Raw genomic sequence first — 21312 nt, 5'->3', positions numbered from 1 at the left:
AGAAAGTCTCATAAAGTTTACTATGGATAAAGTTAAATCCTGTGGAGAGGGACGACAAAGAAAATATTGCTCGCTTTTTGAATTGGGGTTCCTATACCTTGTGAAGACGGGACTGCTATTTTAAGAGGAGACATAATATGCTTTAAAGTTCACAGTATGGTCAGGAATAGCACAGGCAAATGGCTTGGAAGAGGATAACACCTTGTCTGACAGTACTTTGTTTGGATCTTTATAACACCTGAACCCTGGAGGACAAGAGGAACAAGAAGAAGTGACAAGTGATCAGGGCTGTTGAGAATATGAATGGAAATGTAATGGATTTAGCTTATTAGGAATGGATATTGGGCTGCTGATGGAGTTGATGCACTGTTGGGGTTGTGGCATGATGCAGTGAGGGCTTAGAGACCTGTGGTCCTCAATACAGGTCCTCAATACAGGTCCTCAATACAGGTCCTCAAAGGCAATGATATTGATATAGCAGCTGCCAAAAATCGTCAGTATAACAGATCTGATAAAACTAACATACTGTTTAGAAGACCAAGGCAGTGGTTGCCTCAGAGAGGTAATTAGTATGTAGTTAGAGGGAAATCTGGACTCATTTTAGCCCACTTGGACCAACAGTGAGGAACAGGCTTGGAGAGGAGGTTCAAAGCAAGTGTTTAGTGGTTGAGCAGGATAAGGTAATTCCACAGGTGCAGTTTTTGAATGAATTATTAGCTGTTAGCAGAGTTGAGTGAAGTTGGACTGGGACATTCTTCTGAGATGGGGTTGGTGAGAAAGGTTTGATTTAGGCAGGAAGATGTACAGTAGGTTGTTTTTGGCAGATGGGTACATAAGGTTGTGGAGTGGCATGAGGGGAAGGCTCTAGTGTTAAGGACAGGATCGGAAGGCACTAAATCAGAGTTCAGGTGTTCGGTACCACTGGTTACCATATCGTGGTTGATGCGTACCGGTTAGTTAGTCACAATGTTCCTGTACTGGAAGAAGAGGGGTGCGTATGAGCTGGAGACCCTCCCATCGTCTCTGACAGAGCTGGGGGCGGGGGCAGAGCGCTACTCCTGGGCCTCCTCCCTGGACGTCATCCATGACCTGTGCGGTAAGCTGGGGGAGAGGGACATGTTACAGCAGCCAACTGGGTGGTGTACGGTAGGGCCAAGAGTTTTTCCTGATCATGGGATCTGACCGGGGGAAAGGTTATAGAAAAACTAATGACCCTAATAATAAATGCATGCTAATTTAATGTCATAACCAGACAATGGCTACTTAGCCTAATTTAAATGTAGCTTTGTATGCTAATATGGCATTGGCAATATGATGCCATGGTAAGGGGATCATGTTAGCGATGGTGAAAGCCCTCAGCATGTCATTAACACCATGAGGCCGATGATGTTGATCTGAATCGGCCATTATACCCCCACATTGTTATATGACACTGACTCCTTGCAGTATGAAATCTAGCCCGTTTTTTGCAAGCAGGTGCTCTCTGCTTCACATACATCAGCGATTCTTACCTCAGCATTTCAGCACCATCATGGAAAAGGCTCTTTTTTTTTTTCCCTTTTTTTTTTTTCCATTGCTCTCTTCTTCCGTGGAAAGCACTCAGTGACCTGGCATCGAGAGAGCACCTCAGATGAGATGAGAGGAGAGCGGATGGGAACAGATGCAGAGTGGAGATGAAATATTTACCACTGAGGGAGTGCATAGTTGAACTGAATTGCGTTTCTGTCTCCACTCAGTGCACTCGCTTCCCGCCATGTGCCCCTTCATACCATTAGCAAAAGGGAAGCAGTGATAACAGTGGACTGGACTCAGGAATGCTTTTTATCCAATTCTCCCAGCCAGCCAGCCTCTTGGAGGTCGGCCTGCTAGCTGGGCTGGGCAGCTTAAGGTGTCTGCAGAGGCAGACTGCCGTGTCTCAGAGCGAGGTGGGAATGCTGCCACAGAGGGAATGACAGGCTTTGATCCTCACCTATTCATCGGCCCTGTAATTAAGCCCTGAGCTGCTACTGAAAACATTTCTCAATTCTGCTGGCTGGGGCAGCCCCCGTTCCTAGTCTCAGTTCTAGCCACAGCCCAGCCCCAACCCCAGTCCTAGTCCTAGTCTGAGCCCAATACCATAGCCCCCAGTCCTAGCCCCAACCCCCAGCCCTACCCCTGGCCCCCAGTCCCCTGCCCTACATTAGCCCTATAACTCAGCCCCACTCCTCCATCCCTAAGCCCAGTCCTCCATCCCTCAGCCCTCAGCCCCAGCCTCAGCCTAGTCCTCCATCCTTAAGCCCCCAGCCCCAGCTCCAGTCCATCCCTCAGCCCCAGCCACAGTCTCCTTATCCCTAAACCCAAGTACAAACCAGCATTCTTCAGGCCATAATCGGCCTCAGGGTCCAGTAATGAGGGAACATACCTCTCTATGCATGCCATTTCATAGCTCATAAAGAAAATGCCCACACACAGGGTCATATTATATAATAAACCCAAAGGACCAATTACTGTATGTTCTGACATAAATACCCTCAAACATTCTGGTTATGTAAGGATCCTCACATGACCCTCTTAAGTATGGTTTAATGAGTATTATAAGCTGGGGTAATAATCCTGTACCATAAGTTTGCTACAGAAGTCACTTTCAGTTATATGATGGATGACACATTACTCAATGGATGTTTGACTAGTATGCCTCTTGCAATGTGTTTTCAATTGAATTGAAAAGATAGTTTTCCTTTTAAAAGTTGTATATTCCATTGTTGTGTCATCTGTCCATGGCCTGAAACGTACGCAAACAAATCAGCAAATTAGAATCAGGTGTTTTGTGTTTTTATCCATCCAAACTGAGTGACCCTCCACCCCTCTTGAATAGTTTCCACTTGTTGTTTGGGCTGCTGACTTCGACAGTAGAGGAAGCATGTCTGTGTTTAGGTGTGGTGTAATAGTGTGTGTGTGCCACGGCGGGGGTAAAACAACATCAACAGGATGGCTTAGTCCAGGCCCCACTGCCACTGAAAATGCTGCATTAATAACAGCTGTGGAACAGCCAACCAGGCCAGCCTACTCAGGCCTGGCCACCATTTCAGCTGAGTATACAAGAGTGAAACCTCCAATAACGCCGGTTCACTCACTATGGTCCAATTCACCTCACTTGAGCTTTATTCTCTCCCTGTTCTATCAGGTGGAGCCTCGAAATGGTGTTTATCGTTGAAAGTGTTTCTTTAGCGGATGCTCTTTAGTATTTAACATGTAATGTCTGTGTAACTAGGCTTCATGCTGGGGCCATTTGGGCCCCTGACATCCTGATGCAGAGTTCTAAGAGCCCCATCATCACATACTGGGCCACAGTGCTGCCCTGCCTGTGCCTGCCACACTACACTGAATAAGCTGGGCTGACACAGACAGACAGACAGACAGACAGACAGACAGACAGACAGACAGACAGACAGACAGACAGACAGCGAGTTGTAGTGCTACTCACCCAGTCTGAGGAAACACCTTGTTCCCTGGCAGCTCTCTCAGTCTCAGCCTGCCATCTGTCTTTTGTCCTCCAGGAGACAGAGACAGAAGCCATTGCATAAACCTGGCCCACTCCTCCTCCTCCCGGCCTAGCGGTGTGTTATGTTACCAGCCGGTACAGAGAGAGAGAGAGAATATAAAAGTGAACAGAGAATAGCATAGCTTATCTCAGACCCCCCTATGTGCCACATAGGGAAGAGCTCACCAAATTGAACGCAGGCTGAGGGCATTCTTAGCATTCCTTCGAAACGTGTGCTTAAGGCTCAGGACTGAACGTGATGCTCGGCTCGGCCTGTCTGTGCCTAAACATGGAGCTGTGCTGGTGAGGTTCTGAGGGCTCTAGCCAGGGGTTGTGGAGGGGTGAGATGGGGAGATGGGGACACACATTTCAACAGGATGACGTGATGTAAGAGTGATGGATAGGCTCCATAAGAGGGTGAGGTAGTGGTGGGCCATCGCTGGCTATCGTGGTGGGTAAACAGCCAGGATCCAACATCACAGCTGGACTCCATCTTCGCTCTAAAGTGTGTGTGTGTGTGTTTTGTGCGTGTGCGTGTGTGTACGTGTGTTATGTTCACGTTGCCCCCAGTGCTGTGTCATGTTTATGGATGCTCACTGGGACCGTGCCCCAGGGCAGTGCGGACCTCTCTGTAGGAGACAGCGACTGGACGCTCCACTGTCTCTTTAGTGTGCAAGCTCATTGTCTGCTGTCACGTGTGTGCTTGTGTCGAGTGTGTGCTTGTGTTTGTTTGTTTTTGGCTTAATCAGCAGTGCTGAGTTCAGGAATTCCTGTTCATCAGAGAGACAGGCAGTACAGAGGCAGATAGGCAGGCAGAGAGAGAGAGAGAAAGGGAAAAGAAGAAATGGAGTGAGGAGGAGTGAAATAGAGTGAACCAGAACATGAGTGTCAGTGAGTGAGGTGAGGTGCTGATAATAATGTTATAAATTTTTTTTTTTAAAAAAAGGTCCTTGTAAAAACGGAAGGAGGATGTGAGTGTTGATGAAGGTGTATCTGCAAGATAAGAGGTCATGACCTCTATTACTGTTGTGGGTTGAGGTTAATAAGGGCTGAGGGAGTGTGTCAGAGGATGCTGAGTCAGGTTGTTGTGGTGGTCCACACCTCTGTCATTACCTTGGGCTGGCGTCATCATGTTAACACATACTCTGTTTACCCATAATGCAGCTGTCTGAGTGAGGCTTTTTTTTTTCTCCCGTCCTGGCAGAAACCGGGTACTCTATTACAAACTGCTCATGGTATTAATTTGCCCCTAGTTAGTGAAAGGACATCAGTAAATAGACTATAAGGTTACACTTATAATGTGCTAGTATATTTGTAATCTGTTTATGTCCAAGGTAGCATTGTCCTCTTATTCTACATCAATAACATCTCATTTCCTCACAAAACAATCCTCTGGTGACTGGTGAGTAACTTAAAATGACAACAACAAAAGCAGACCAGTGGAAGACTTCTAGACAAAGGCCGTGGCGTACAGCCTCATTGTGGTCAAGGAGACTGCTGCCTCGTTAGAAAAAAAGCTCCTTAAAAGTGTGAGGCTCCCTCTGCAGCCTGCTGCTTGTAAACCCAGAGGGAGCCATTAGCAGAAGGCCTGCTGGCAGAGAGAGGACACAGTGAGAGCGCGTCTCGGCCTGCTCCCAGCTCCCCGCACAGGGGGACATTACTGGGGAGGGAGTTGAGGGGGAGAGTGAGATGGAGAGGGGGAGAGAGAGAGAGAGAGAGAGAGAGAGAGATGGCCTTGGGTGATAAAAGCCGCAGGCCGACTTCCACAGAAACAACATCAGAGAGATATGAATCATACACGGAAATAAGTGAAAGTAAACAATGAAGAAGTGACGGAATGCCTAAGTGTGAGAGAAAGAAAAACAAAGAAAGAGAGAAGGAAAGAGAGAGACAGATGGAGAGGCCCCAGCCCTGCCCCTGCCTTCAGTGGGACAACAGCAGTCCTGCGGGTGTTTGATATTTTGAGGATTTTGACAATTTGAGTTTAACCGTCTAGTAAAGACGTAGAGCTTGACCCTAGACAAGTTGAGTGGCAGCTCCCGATGGAGAAGAGGACCTCTGTGGTATGCACCAATTACACTGTTTTCCCCATTCCCTTTGATGACCTTTGACCTCTTAGTGTGGCTTTAGCCAAGTGTATGACTCAAGGTGACTTGTTTCCAGAGGTTCTCTGGAAGGAACCATCTGTTTTTGCATGACCTAACTTGGACACAGAGCAAGCCCTCTTAGTTCCTCATTACTTGTGTGGCTATAAGAGACACTATGTGAGAGTCCGACAGTTTTTTTTTTTTTTTTTTAATTCCAAAGTGTTTTTGACTGGAAATTGCCACCTGTCTTTACATTGTAATATATGGGTAGGTAAGAAGACCCATTTACTGTACACTCAATGCCCCCCACAAATAACATTTTATGATATTTATGATATGAGTAATGTTTGTCATTGATGTTGGAGCCTGCAACTTTATACACATGACTTGACCAGAGGTGAAGAGATGTGGACAGGTCTGCTAATCCAAGGTTCCCGGAAAGTTCTTGCTGTACAGGCCTGTCATGTCTGGAAACTGGAGACTTTTGGCAACACTCACACTCTCTCTCTCTCTCTCTCTCTCTCTCCCTCTCACTCTCCCTCTCCCTCCCCCCCTCTCTCTCCTTCTGTCACACTCTCCTTGGCTTCCTCTCTCATTCACATGCATTCTCTCTGTTTTCCTCATTCATTGACAGACACATATTGGATATCTGTGTTATGGTTTCTTTATCGTTTGTGTACCTTTTTAAAGTACACTGTGTGCTTTTATCTTGCTCTCAATGGAGTGGTGGGCAAACAGTCAAATAGATTTGGATGTTTATTTGGCAGTGGTGATTTGTTCCAGTGGAGTTGAGTATAGTGTACCCACTGTTAATATCCTTTCATACTGAAACGTGACTTCCTCGAACTTCCTCCATTTTCTTCCTGTCTCTTTGGTCTCTTTTATTTCTCTCTGATCTCCTCCCAGCCATGCACCCCCGTCCGTCTCTCCCCATGTTAACCCCTTAACCCTTTTTAGTTTGCTTCCCATCTCACTCCCCTTCTTTCATCCACACTTTCCCACTGGGGTAGGCCTAGCTCTCCAATTCCAGTCTGTCTTTCTTTCAAATTGACATTTTATGAAGCGTCAAATTGGCTGCCTCTCTCTCTCTCTCTCTCTGTCTCTCTCTCTCTGCCTCACTTGTGTCCTCTCACTCATGTCCTTTTCCTTTTTAAAGAGGGCATTCTCTGGCCTGATGGGTTTCTGACATGTTTTGTCAGTTTTGAACAGGTTTGAGTCAGTTTGTCTTGTGTGTGCGTGTGTATGCGCGTCAGGGAGTGATACAGAGGGGGTGTGTTTTTGACAGTCTTTTCCCTGCTGTTTCAGACGAGAAGCCCGTCCAGGAAGAAGACTGGGTTGTGTGCCAGCACACAGAGTGCCCCGAACGCCGCCGGGCCTCCAAGGTAAGACTCCAACAACCTGGTAGAAAGGAGGTGAGGGAAGGCCTGTTTGGACAGACTCCACAGATTACAGTCCGGAGATGAAGCCCCATAAGGCCCCCTTAAGTCCTTGACCCTGACAGAGGCAGCCAGAGCTCTATTGACGCTCTCTTTGGCTGGGGCCCCCTGCTACAAACACAACACAATCAAGAAAGCAGAGAGACTCCTTTTTCGATTCTTTGAGCTGATAAAAGGGGTGCGAGGCGTGAGGCAATGTGTCTGGTCACTAGACTGTGAAATGAATTACTCCTTTGAAGCCACTGGTTTTCTGAAAGCGGGAGCCCAGCCAGATGAACTAGAAAACCAAAGCAGTGTCTGGTCGGGGTGGGCTCTGCCCCAAACGGTCCACCTCTCTGGAGCTCCGTCTGCATTAGCAGGATTTTCCCTTCCTGGTTCTGTTTCTATGACTGAGCGCGTCCCTCCTCAGCCCTAATAGAAACAATGGAGCGTAGGACAAGGAAAATAAACGAGAGAAAATAAATGGAATGGAGGGGGGGGAAAAAAGGAAAAAGATATTGAATATATATAAAGACAACACAGGGGGAGAGGTAGTTATATATCGTAGTTCTCTATAGCAACAAGGTATAATAAAGGAAAGGCTGAAGAGGGGAGCTTCAGAGCTTAACCTGGAGTATCCTCCCAGCCTCTCAGCCATCTCCTCCAGCTTCTCTTGTTATTGAGCAGACTCCCCTCAGTCCCCCCCTTTCCCTGAGAAGATGGAAACATTGGAGGACTATCCCTCCCTCACTCATATTAAACAGACAACGAGAGTCCACTCCATCGGCAGCCTTTTAGGATTTGTTTGCAGAGTTGAGCAAGAAGAAGAGCTAGTTAATGTACACAGTGGGTGAAGTGTCTACATTATGTGTGTGTTATGGGGGGGTCCATTGGGACAAAGCCCGTCCGACGCCACCTGTCTCCTTGGCTGGGGTCACGGCCCACGTTACGTTAGAAGATTAGGACCAGGCTTGTTAGCTGTGGACTGGGACTAGGACAGACTGGAGGGACGGACTTTCAACGGGCTTGTTTTCAACTGCTAGCAACTCATTCTCTCATTCACCTGTTCTTCCCTTCGCTCTACGCCCCTCCCCTGATGTTCCTTTCGTCTGTCCTGCATACTGGCTGATCAGTATCTTCTATCAGTAGACAATCTGTTGTTGTTTACAGTGTTTAGACGTTTAGTAGTAACTGTCTAAGTTGTTTTTCCACTGCCCTCAAGAACACAGTATCCCCTATGACAGATCTCTGCCAGCAGGGGGCGGTAGTGAAACAGACCAGTCATTCCCATCCCTTGTTATTCCCTTTTGATGAGCTAACTCTGGACTGCCTGTACTGCTCAAACACGAGACATGATTAGAGCATAAACATACACTTTGTATTAAATCCCCTGTGGCTTTAAAAGCATCAAAGAAGAAATTTCACTTTGAAAGAGAAAAACATTAAACTTTTATATTTCACTTTAAGAGTATTTTAAGGACCATGAACAATGCCTTTGAACAGCCGGGGTTTGGCAACAGGACACAAGACAGACACAAACACTAAGAGGAGTTCTGAGCTTCAGTCTCATTTCTCACTTCAGCCCTCCATAGCATTTGAGCATGTATAGTCTTTACAACTCTGCCTTCACTAAAGGCTTCTGTCTCCACTGCGATCAGCTCCTCAAGGGCTCTGTGTCTCTTCCAGTCACAGCGTGAGTGCTCATATCGCGTGAGTCCACCTGTACTGTAATTCGCTGAATCACTCCAGGTGTCTCAAGTACTGACATTACTGCTGTGTACTAGTCACCACATTACACTGGGTGTGTGTGTATAAGAGAGAAGCATTAGCATTAACACTTTCATGTCATTCCAGGAAGAGGTTTGTATGTAGGCTTTTGAAGCCATGGTAGACTTTGAGTCTCGGTCGGTGAAGGAGGTGGTTGAGGCGCATAGGACGTAGTCTTGTGTTAATACTGAGTGTCTGACTGTGGGTTTTTAGCTTTTTTTCATCATGTTCAGGAGAAGAGGCCAGTCTGAGCTCGCTCAGGGATCTGGGCTCCCACATATACAGAGTTAATTACCCCCCGCTTGCTAGCTGGCTGGCTGGCTGGCTGGCTCACTACAGGACAGGATCAGGCAGGGCCCACTAGGTGTGGGTCCCCAAGGCAACGCAGCCCCTCCCAGTTCAAACAGCTGGAGGCTCACTGGGAGGAGGGAGGGAGATGGAGGGATTGGGAAGAGAGGTGGGGTTGGCAGGAAGAGGAGGAGAGTAGTTTCAATCAGCTGACTTGACTTCCTTCTCCCTGTCTCTCTCTATCCTTCTCTCTTCCTTTGTTTTTCTTTCTCTTACGCTTGGTTTCATTCCGTCACCATTTTTTTTTCTCTTTTTACTTTCACTTGTTCCTGTGAATGATTCATATCTCTGATACTGTTTCTGTGAAAGTCTACCTCATCAGTCACAGACCCAGTCACAGACCCAGTCACAGACCCAGTCACAGACCCAGTCACAGACCCAGTCACAGACCCAGTCCCAGACCCACAAGAGTCCCTATCCCATATCACTGGTGGGAATAATGCTGTTTTGAGCACCCTAGGCCAAATTGGGAGTTTACACAGAAATGTGATTCATAGTTCCAGATATTTTTCAGAACATGATATTACCTATCTTTTGAATATACTGGATCCTAACACTGATCTTTAGAGGGATTGGAAGCCAGGGATTGAGCTTCCAGTTCCAGGTAGACCGATAGAGCACACTCTAGATTAGGTATGATACAGGACAGGCCCACTAACACCAAATCACTAGTGTACCTAGAAGGTATAGAGCCTTCCATGCTAATGTAGACAACATCGTGGTTCTTGTTTGGCCGGCTCCTCTCCTCTCCTGCAAGGCTGGAGCAGTCTCTTGGCACAGACGGATTAGAGGACTATTTAAAGCAGCTGTGTGCATCCTTTTAATTTTCCTGCCCTTTCCCTTCTTTTTCTTCCTCTTTTTTTTTGCCTGGGGCTAATGAGGAACATGCAGTCTATTTGAAAAGGTCTTGGACCTGACGGTGGTGTGTGTGTGTGTGTGTGTGCGTGTGCGTGTGTGTGTGTGAGAAAGAGCGAGTTTGCACGGAATGCATGTGTGTATGTACGTTTGCATGTGTAGGTGCTTGCATCTGTGCCTATGCACAAGCTCTACTCTATCATTTGCATGAAAAGTAGCCCAATATTGTGCAGGGTCATGGCTGTCTTTGGCTGTCCATTTATGAATCCAAAAATATTTCGAACATCCCGTAGGTCAGCTATGGTGATTTAATATTGCTTGGAGCAGTAAAATATGTACATAATTCATGCTTGATTGTCATCCACATATTCCACACAGCTTGTATTGCAGTTATATAACATGCACCAAAATAAATATAGCTCAAGTAGACAAGTTAATGGCTCAAAAGGAGAAATGAGAGAGTGCAAAGAGTCTTCGATTGGGATTTCTGGGTAGAAAAGAGGAAGGATGACATCACTGTTGTGTAAGGGTTTAGGAAAGTTTGCTATATGAAATGTCTGGATCACCGTTGGCATTGGATGGGCTGTGGTACTGTGATGTTGGACTCCAAGCCTGATTTGGGCATTAGGATTGCTGAGGAAAAGTAGGCTAATGGTTTTTCAATATGAAATAGCAGTGTCTCTTTGATACGCCTTTAAAGGCTGTGGCACTTCGGTCCTCTTTACAGAGAAACCCACAGCGCTAATGACAGCTTTTACATTAATTTCAAACCATTCGCTTTTTTTTCCCCGCAAGACACACTTTAGGGAAACGTATGGAGCAACAGAATTGAAGTACTTCAGTGGAGTCTCAATTCTGCGACAGGAGGGGAAATTGGCTGAGGATACAATAACAGTTGCAAACTGTGAAAGGACCAGGACGCCATGTTTCTGCCTTTCATGCCATAAAGGATAGGCCTACAGTATATGAGTTACATGATGAGTGTTTTAATGATAAAGATAATTGTGAATGTATTCAAAGTATGAGGTATTTAAATTTCCCATGTACAATATGTTCTTTAGGTAGTATTGTAATGTGCAAAAGGCTTAGGTGTTGTGACAGTGCCTAGGGTTAATGCAGGTAGACAGAGGGTAATCGAGAGCAACCTGCAGCAGGAAACCGTTGGTGACTAGCAGCCTTGTAAATGATCTTCGAGGAAGAGGATGATAAGGAAGATGTTGTAATGTTGGGTAGTCTTCCTAGAAATGGATGATAGCTTAATTACATCTGTAATTATGTATGCAATCTGTATGCAATCTTACAGAGCCAGACCAGTGTGTTTCCAAATGTTGCCGATATTCTTGAGAAACCTGCGAAGTTTAGCGGACAAGATGAGTAGGTATAGAACTGGTTCTCTGTGACACAATGGTTTTCCTGGCCCTTTGATGAATGGTGTAGAAGCAGCATGCTCCTGATTGAGAAATTCCCAGTGTTTCTTGCCCACAGCAGACGGGAGGTCTCAGCAGGCTTCAACAAGCTCTCCACTCCCACTCGCACACACAGAGACACAGTCATCAGCTATGAACCAACTAACGGCTGTCACACACACACACACACACACACACACACACACACACACACACACACACACACACACACACACACACACACACACACACACACACACACTGTTGTACTTTTCCATTATTCTAGCATTAGGGAAAGGGGGTATTCCCAAACATTTCAGAAGAACCAGATATAGATCTATCAGACAGAAGTAAATGTTTATCTGGATTTAGTAGATTCAGTGTTTTTCCATGTGTTTACTTGAAATTAGATTTATTTTATAGTTTTGTAGAAAACTGTCTGACGTAAGAGACCTTGTAATTTTCTGTGATTCTTTATAGTACCTCAATTATAAAAGACCAGCCAGTCAGCTCATCGTATTAAGACAATTCTGATGCTACTGCTCTTCCTCTAGATGCTCTCTCTGTAGACTAGTGCAACAATCCGAGAAATACATCATGTCAAAGAAATGCGGAAGAGAAACAGCATTTGAATGACATCTAAAAAGAACAAAACATGTTGATGGCCCAAAACATGTGACGTATGCCCATCGGTAGAATGTCTTGTCAGGGAAGTATTCAAAGGCAGAAGGGGGTCCCAGTGACGCCAGCCCCAATCCCCATGAGCAACCCTGACAGGAAGCGGAATCGTAGCAGACAGGGGAATAACAGGAAGAGGGCACCTGACCGACGCTCCAATGGAAACGGCCTTGGGACGACCAATATAGCAGCCTGGCTGGTTCAAAGACTTAAGAGGAGGCCCCCAGCGGTGAGATGGATCGACACGACAACTCCAAATCCCTTCGCATGCGAAGCGCCACTTCATTGCAAACCCCCTCTAATTGTTGGTTGGCTTAAATTTTGGAGAGAGCAAACAATTACTGCGGCTAATGAACTGTTTAAGAGCGGCAGTCTGTGGGCCTCAGTCGGAGGAGGAATCGTAAGGTAGAACAGCTCAAAACATGTTATTACCGTGGATGAGATGAGTAATGGCGCAGCCTCTCTAAATCAGCCTTGACTGAAGTCACGAAACATTAACAGCCCAAGGATCTTCCAGAGGACTACTGCTGAAATATTTATCTTTTCTCCCTTTTTCTCTTCTCTCTCTCTCACTCACACACACACACACACACAAATGTATCCCCTTTGTTTTCCTCTTCATCTCTCTCTTGATCTCTCCCTGGCTGGCTTACAGTCAGGTTAGGGTTAAAGCCAAGGTCAGGCATCAAGGGAAGGTCACCCATGCACGCTCCCCTTCTCCCCCCTCAACAATGGCATTGCCACCAGGGTCTAATCCTTCAGGGTAATTGCATTGCTGCCGCCTCTTCTTTTAAATATAGACTGCTCTAATTGAGGCTGACAACGGGGGGTGGCGGGCGGCCGGGTGGGGGGTGGTCTCTGTAGTTAGGCTTGTTTTGAAGACAGTGTGTGTGTGTGTGTGTGTGTGTGTGTGTGTGGGGGGGGGGGGGGGGGGGGGTGAGGGTATTGCACAGGGCCTCCCAAACACAACCCCTCCCTCTCTCCCCAAATTGTGCCCCCCCCCCCCAGCCCTGGGGTTCTGAATTGTTTTTTTGAGCTGGCTAATTGTAGAGGACTTAAACGAGGCTCATCTAGGCTTAGCTTGAATGACAAAAGAACAGAGAGCGGTGGACTGACCTGTGTTTGTGGTCAGTGTAGTAGATTCAAAGAAGACATGGATGAAAGCCGGGGGGGGGGGGGGGGGGGGTACTGTGTGATGGTGCAGCCATCAGCAATTGACAGAACAGTGTTGATCATAACTTCCATGCAAAGATGCACAGAGCTGTCTTTAGAGACACCCCTCACTGGCAAGTAACCTGTGAAATGATAATACATTACAATGATAATACAATACGTCACCATTTACTGCCTCTGATAAGAACTACTCTCTTCTCAGAGGAAACACCATGACACACCTCCTCCACTAAAGACCATGACACACCTCCCCCATTTTTTCAGAGAGAGAGAGAGAGATGCAAGGGTAGAGTTAACCCTGTTCTCAGAAGGGCTGAAAAGTCTGACAAACGTAAACATCAGAAAGCTACTGAGGGGGATGTGCAATATGAGACATTTAGGATAAGGTCTGGTTTCTATATAACCGGATGAGTCAGCCAAGAGGATGTGTGTGTGCTTGTACGTGTCTGAGCAGAGGGAAAGGCGAGGCTGAGGAGTGTGTGTGTGTGTGTGTGTGTGTGTGTGTACGTACGTACGTACGTACGTACGTATGTGGGGGGGTGGGTATTGTAAACACAGCCACTTACATATTCATGCTCATTCTAGCCTCTTGTCTGTCAGATTATCCTCTGGGGTTGTTGTACATGTGAGCCCCAGATTTAGAAACGTCAAAACACACTCTTTCACGCTGAGGGAGTTAAAGAGAGGTTTCCTATTGATGGTGCGATTTTAACCATTTGCTAACCACTGGACCTTGGAACTACTATTTTTTATTGACCCATCGGAATTCAGAGAGAACTTGTCTTTCCCAGCACACTAATGCAGGTGAGTGATTGAGAAAGAGAGCTTGATACAGTAGCTCTCACACAGCTTCTCCCTGTGTCTGCATGAATACCGAGACAAAGTGAAAGGAATACAGGAAAGGGAAAAAGGTTTGAAATAGCCTTTCATCCACCTGGCATGTGGCATGATGCTGTCTACTCCGGGTGGTGTCTTCCCTGTTGATCCTGATACGATGGTGTGTAGGCACACTTGGGTGTCCGTTATTCAATGACTCTGAAAGAAACTTAGAAGGATGTGTTCGCTCCACTGCAGGGTGTTATCTAGGGACAGAGCAGCTAGGACACTGAGCAAGCTCAAGGATACGTGACCAGTGAATTTAGGACAGGAGGCATTTCTTTTGAACAGCGATATTGTTGGTGTATATAACACCCTCAAGTTCCGTCACGATGACCACCCCTCACCCCCATTATTTCAGTTAGCCTCACTTGTCCCTCGCCGTCTCTCCCCCCCCCCCCCCCCCCCCCTGCTGTTTGCTGTCTGAGAGTGACGATGATGATAGCACTCGCTCAGAAATCAGATGCAGCCTGGCGGCCCGTGAGTCTGTTTTTCCTCCAGCGTCTGCATATTTCACATCTGCTTCTTATATCAACAACCCAAGGTCCTCAGCACCCGCCAGGGTCCCCCCCCCCCCCCCTTTTTTTCCCATTTTTCTCTGTACAAAATTGAAAGTGGCTTCCAAACGATCAATTTCCAAGTTGAGAAAGTGGGAACAGCCTTCCGTCCAGAGCAGCCGTTTAGAGGAATCCCTCATTTGTCTTTGAGCAGCTAATGCAGTTCCAGCATGGAGTTTTTGGTTTTTTTCTCTCACTTCCTCCTTTTTTGGTGGTACACACACTGCCTTTCCTGTCTGTCGATCTCTCTCTCTCTCTTTTCCTTCCCTGAAGCTATGGATAGGAAGGCAGGTTGCGTCATAGTCCAGCGCTGCCTGAGACAACACTCAGTCAGTACACTTGACTGCATTCGTGCGGAGAGGCCAGCTGCTGGTGAGTGGTGCTTCTCTCATGTGGTCACGTCGATTAGCCTGTGTCAGAAAATGTCACCTCTCTTCCTACTGGAAGTGTAGAGGCCTCCTGTGATGGCTGTAAAGAACCTGTACAATTGAGTCATTAGAAATGTTTTTTGTGTGTAAGAAAGTGTTAGCTCTTTTTTTTCCTAGGGAAGGAAGTCCTACTGTAATTACTGTAAAGAAAGAAACGTGTACGCTTTAGAGAGAACTGATTTAGAAATGTGATTGTGTATTGAAGGAGCAGATACAGGATGTTGTGTGGCTTAGGAAAATGGTATAACTGGATGTAATTGAGAGAGAAAAGGTCTCGACTGTTGCTTCATACTGTTTTTCAAGGTGTGGGTGTGCGCATGTACAGTGTGTGCAGTTTTGTAGGCAAATCTCTGCGTTGCATGTTGAAACACACTGTCGGTGGAATGTTTACTTTGAAAAAGGGAGCTATTTCTTGTGTAGCTGTGTCAGATATGTGTCCTTGAGGTTGTCTACCTACTGGTATGATAAACTCACAAGCTCTCTGCCTATGCTGACCAAACATCACTAATCCAATAGACCTTTGACCCGTGGAGAGGAGTTGTTTTTTTTTAGCATGGTAGGGTCTACTCTCCTTCTAAACCCAGGCTCAAATCCAATCAGTTGGGGATAAAGGCAAAACACACTAGTTATGCTCTACTCTTAGGACAGGTGGGGTTTAACACTGTCCATGAGAGGAATAGCTTGTGGGGTGTGTCTATTTTAACATGATGAAACACTTCCAGTACAGAGTGAATATGCTGTGTGTAGTTGTGTGACTGTCTGTGACTTTGTGTGTGATTTTGTGTCTGACTTTGTGTCTGACTTTGTGTGTGACTTTGTGTGTGACTTTGTGTGCGACTTTGTGTGTGACTTTTTGTGTGTCGTGTGTGTGTGTGTAATGTGGGAAAAGCCAGCAGCCAGCCCTCTCCTTCCAGTCCGATGATGTGTCACAGTGCAGAGGAGGCTTGTCATTATGAAATGTGGTTTCCTCAAATCTACTCTGCCTGACAACTCATCTAAATACATATAAACACATGACGAGTCAGTCATACGTCATACACAGTTTGACCTGGGGCTTTTCCACTGGTTGGGTACCGTAGCATAGATGCGGTGAGCTTTCTAAGGCTTTTTGGTTTGGAATCTTTGATCCAGCTTTGAAAGTAATTTCAGGAGATTTGAACTAAAAAGCCGGCATCTTAGGGCCATATTGGACACATTACCTCATCTGCTTATTTACTACCTGCAGACATGTGCTTGAAAGACATCACATCCTGTCAACCAGCCCTGTCCATGCAGAGACCTTCACATGTGTCTTAGAAACACATGCTCACTCACCCTCTCTGAGTGGACCAAGCGCAACAAGTGCCTCCGTTTGAAGAGATCCATATGTGTTTGGAGAGGAGGACCAACCCAACCCCATCCAGAGACGAGAGTTAATTGGAAGCAGGCAGGCAGGCAAGCAGGCAGGCAAGCAGGCAGGCAGGCAGGCATGCTGTGTTGCATAAGGCCTTCTGCAGTAAAAGCCAGGCCCTGGCACTGTTCGTCCAGCCTGAGAGAGGACGGGTGGCGGGAGAAGAAAGAGCACGATTCTCCCCTGCCTCTCCTCTACAGACACACCGCTTATTTATTGAAAAATAAATCTGTTCTGACCCGGTGGCTCCCTTTGATCCCCCCCCCCCCCCCCCCTTTGTTTCCACCTACCAGCCCAAACCTTATGACTACACTGGCCTGGGTAATGTTTAGGAAACCAAACTCAACATTATACTTGGGGGGGGGGGGGTCACGTGCACAGCTGCTCCCAAGAGGGGCATGAAAATGAGTTCTCCAAGAAAAGAGGCAACAAACAAAGTGATGTGTGGACCAGAGGTTCTGAGTTTTTTAATGTCATCTCTCTGATGTATTACAAGCTCGCTCCCTCCCAAGGCAATTATTAGCTCTTAAGATTTGTGTGTCGATCCGTCATTCTTAATGCACTAAAACCCTGGTTGATGGAGTATTTTTAGCTACGTCTCATCGTTCGTCAGTGCTGTTGCAGGCAGCACAGCTGTCAGTGAGTGGTGACTGGTGAGTGAGTGTCCAGGTCCAGGCCCAGTGGCTCAGTGGTGAGTAAAGAGAGGGCCTGCCAGCTCCTTAGAGTCTAGTAGAGCTGTAGAGGAGAAGTCACACAAAGTACACAAAGTACCAGACCAGGAGAGAGAGGGAGGGAGGGCGGGCGGGCGGGTGGGTGGTTTGGGCGTAAAGGGCAGCATAACCCTCCCTGGTCTGAAACATTTGTTGTAGCAACTAAGACTGGCTGTCCAATTCTTCTAAATTCTTCTGACTAGCTTGGTCCGAATGATGGGCCAGGTCATGTGTGCGTCATGTCTATGTCTTGTCTACACTATGTCTGTATCGGTTCTTTTGTTTATCTTAATCAGAAGAAGAGGCGGCCCGCTGTGTTTGTTTGTGTGGTGTAGAGAGAGGGAGAGGGAGAGGGAGCAGCCTGTGAATGGGTGTGCTATTAGTGTTGTTCAAAGGGTATGAGCCATTAATGATGTGTTTGTACTGCTTCTGTCTGTGTTTTGGAAATGTTTCATTAGTTTGACATGTGACCCGTACGAAACCTGTGACTAGTACTGTCTGTCTGTCTGGGTTTGGGTGTGTGAGTGTTGTGTACAATAATCGAATTAGTTAAACAAGACTGTGCATGACGGGGTCTAACCAATGGTGTGTGTGTGTGTGCGTGTATGTGCGTGTGTGTGTGTGTGTGTGACTCAGGACATTGACTAGCAGTCACTCTGAGACAGCTGTCTCTTGCTGATCCATATGACTGACGATGAGGAGGGCTATAACTCACCCTGGAGGAGAACCTCATGAAGTTGCCAACTCTAACGTGTTATGGCTGGTCCGTGAAGTAGCCTACTCTGTGCACACCGTAACAAATCTTCATAATATATGCAACATTTAGCTGACGCTTTTATCCAATGCGACTTACATTGCAGTGAGTGCATTTTTCAGTATACATGGTCCCAGCAGGAATCAAACCCACAACCTAAGCTTTTGTTAGCGCCACGCTCTACCAACTGAGCCACAGAGGACCACTCCAGTGTTAACAAAGTTAACAAATCCTCTCAATTATTGAACAGAAAGCTGTGTATGTATGTATGTATGTGTATATATATATATATACTGCACAGAATTAGCCCTGTCCAAATCTCAATGTGGTTTGTGCTCCACGTAACAACGTAACCAAACAATATCTCCTATTGTCTCTACTCTGAGCATTCGTCATGGCTGTTGAGTAGTGTGTTGGTTCAGGCTGACTTTGATTTGCTGTTCTTTATTCTCCTGGTGTGTCTCATGTTGGGAGGAGAGCAGAGCGGAGCGTGGGAGCGGCTAGAGAGTGGATGTGGATGACCCAGTGGAGGATGGGCAGGGAATTGAGTTTGTTCTCTGGGTGTGGGCAACGCTAGGGCAAACAGCATCATGCCGTGTGTGTGTGTGTGTGTGTGTGTGTGTGTGTGTGTGTGTGTGTGTGTGTGTGTGTGGAGCATAAAACCAAACACAACAAGGGTGACGGGTCTCATTAAAGACCTGGGGCGGTGCCTCTTTTCCTCTTTCGCAATGTCTCCCTTTTTGCCACCAGTTTCCTCGTCTGTCACGATATTGCACATGTGACCAGTGATAAGTGTGTGCTCATATGCTAATCCTCTGACACAATTAACAACATGTGCATACACACATACACACACACAGACACACACGCGCACAGACTGAGATGAGTGGTGCTGGGGTTATGTAAGAGTTGAGTAGGTGTGCTCTGGCAGGACAGGATGTTCAGATTAGAGTTGGGGGGCGTTCCCGAGGTTGCAGGGAGATAGTCAGTCAGTGTGTTTGATCCTGCTGCTGTTGGCAGCTCAGGTATGCAGTATTATCAGTATTTTCCTAATGGGGTATGTGATATAGGGGGAGAAACGTCCATATACTCTCATAAATGGTTGCTGATAAGCATCCTCTCCCCCCTCCTGTAGGGTTGTATGTGTGTAGAGTGTGTGTAGAGTGTGTGTAGAGTGTGTGTGTGTGTGTGTGTGTGTGTCTTACAGTGTGACAGCTGCAGTCAGAGAGTGGACCCCATCGTACACCCTAAATTCAATAGCCAACCACTCATTGATGGAGCTGTGTCGGAACATGCATGACACGTGTGTGTGTGTGTGGGGGGGGGGGGGACGGGGGGGGGGGGGGGGGCGGTGCCTTGGCGTGTGTGGGGTATGCATGAAAACAAGGGTGTGTAAGCAGGTGCCACGTGGCGGTGGATGTGATAAGCCGGTGTGAGGGTCGCAGTGGGGCCGGGGTGTGTTCACAGCTGTCGGGGGGGGGGGGGGGGGGAGGAGGAGAGTGTGTGTGTCACTACAGCCTAGGTCACTGTTCCTCTTCCAAACCTACCGCTAATCCCCCAGAGCTGAGAGCAGGCATCTGGATGGACACGCACACACACACACACGGACACTCTCACACTCACACATGATATGACACACGCTCACAGACTCACATTACACACATGCACATACACAGACTCGCATTACACACACACACACACACACACACACACACACACGCTCTCCATCTGCAGCTCCTACTCCGCTCCCCACCCCCCTCAGCTGTCATTGATCATCACCCTCCCTCACAGTCCACTCGTACCGCCTCATTCCCAGTCCTCATCTCCCAGTCCTCATTCCCAGTCCTCATTCCCAGTCCTCATCTCCCAGTGCGCCCCCATCTCCACTGCAGTGGCAATGGAGTTAGCATGTAGCACCCTAGTTTCATCATGGATGCTAGAGGATATACTTGTTGAGAGACCAGTGTCAGATGAGAACGTCTCTCCCAAAGACGTCATTGTCTGTGAGCTGTACAGAGGTGCTGTCTATTGGCTTGGCTTTTAGACATCACATTCTCGTATGAAATGATGTTGAAACATTTTCCCCATACAAGCCACTTTACCATCATACAGGTTGTATGGAAAATCTGGGCTATTGTTGGAAATACCATTATAACTAAGTATCAATCACCCGTCATCAGGAATGTTCACTATTACAAAAATGTCTGTACTCAGTCATATCCCCAGCTACTTGAATACCAAAACACATTTATTAGTTTTATTTTCCGAATACTTTCAGGTGTGTGTGTGTGTGTGTGTGTGTGTGTGTGTGTGTGTGTGTGTGTGTGTGTGTGTCTGCCACGATAGACACCAAATGAGACTCATTTACAGTCTAAGGTGTGCGTGCGTGCGTGCGATGCAGGACATTGACTAGCAGCCACTGTGAGACAACAGCTGACTACCAAAGTATCCATCAACATCACCCATCATCAGGAATGTTCATTATTACAAAAATGCCTGTGCTCACTCATATCCCCAGCTATTTGAATACCAAAACACACATTTCTTAGTTTTATTTTTCTGAAATTAGTTTTATTTTTTTATTTTTTTGTCCAGACTCTCTTTTCAGTTTTTTTGGGGTCTGATTTCGTACCTTCTGATCCAGGAAAGGAGAAGTTCTGATCTCTCCATCTGACACACTCATTTGTTTCCTCTCTGGGGGCAGATATTTTCAGCTGCTTTCCTTGCGGCAGGAATGTGGACGCCCTAGCTTGTTGGTTGGTTACCTTTCTTCTGAGCTATTGTCTAAATATGGCATGTGATTTGCTCTTATTTCACTGGTCTGAGCGTCTGTCTCAATTTCATTAGGGCGATTTCACATCTGTCTCTTGGCTCCTTGGTTAGTGTTTCTGGAGGGGAGGCTGAGAAGAAATCTCTGGGCTTTTGTTTGTTTGTGTTTGCGTGTGTGAATATGACTTTTTTTTGGGGGGGGGGGGGGGACAAGGGTAATTGTTATTTTCTGGAGACAAATTGAAAGCAGTACTCATTTGATTTCTCGGACATACTTGTGTTAGCACAGTGCTTACAGAGAGAGCGAGACAACAGAAGGAAAAATTCCATCCAAACTTGATTAATATGAATATCAATATACCATCATAACTTATAACAATGTTTATATGGAACAAGGCCTTTCTTTTAAGGTTGCAGCAGTCAAAGCTCCCATCCAACAGCCTAGGCATGCTCCATCTAAAAACATGAAAGCACACTTAACTTAATTGTGCTTATTGGAGGAGAGCTTGTCATGCCTATAACAGTAAACAAGGCCATTCTCTCTCCCTCTCTCCCTCTCTCTCTCTCTCTCTCTCTCTT

General features: G+C 46.7%; 1 protein-coding gene across 5 annotated transcripts in view; it reads left to right on the top strand.

Moving 5' to 3' along the window:
* Positions 1 to 21312, top strand: part of plekhg5b (pleckstrin homology domain containing, family G (with RhoGef domain) member 5b) — a gene marked incomplete at its 3' end in the record, with an annotated part of 49860 nt that overhangs the window by 5573 nt on the left and 22975 nt on the right. For 4 of the 5 annotated variants that reach the window (XM_083675150.1, XM_083675148.1, XM_083675152.1 and 1 more), the window contains exon 2: positions 6913 to 6989. In XM_083675150.1, the coding sequence (XP_083531276.1) occupies positions 6913 to 6989 (77 nt within the window). Of the gene's footprint in view, positions 1 to 6912; positions 6990 to 13861; positions 14054 to 21312 lie in introns of those variants that run through there. The other variant, XM_083675151.1, reaches the window with a different exon arrangement.

The sequence above is a fragment of the Argentina silus genome (genome assembly GCF_951799395.1).
Source record: "Argentina silus genome assembly, chromosome: 8".
Classification (NCBI taxonomy): Eukaryota; Metazoa; Chordata; class Actinopteri; order Argentiniformes; family Argentinidae; genus Argentina; species Argentina silus.
The sequence above is the reverse complement of the archived record's forward strand: the minus strand, read 5'-3'. Positions and strand labels throughout refer to the sequence as shown.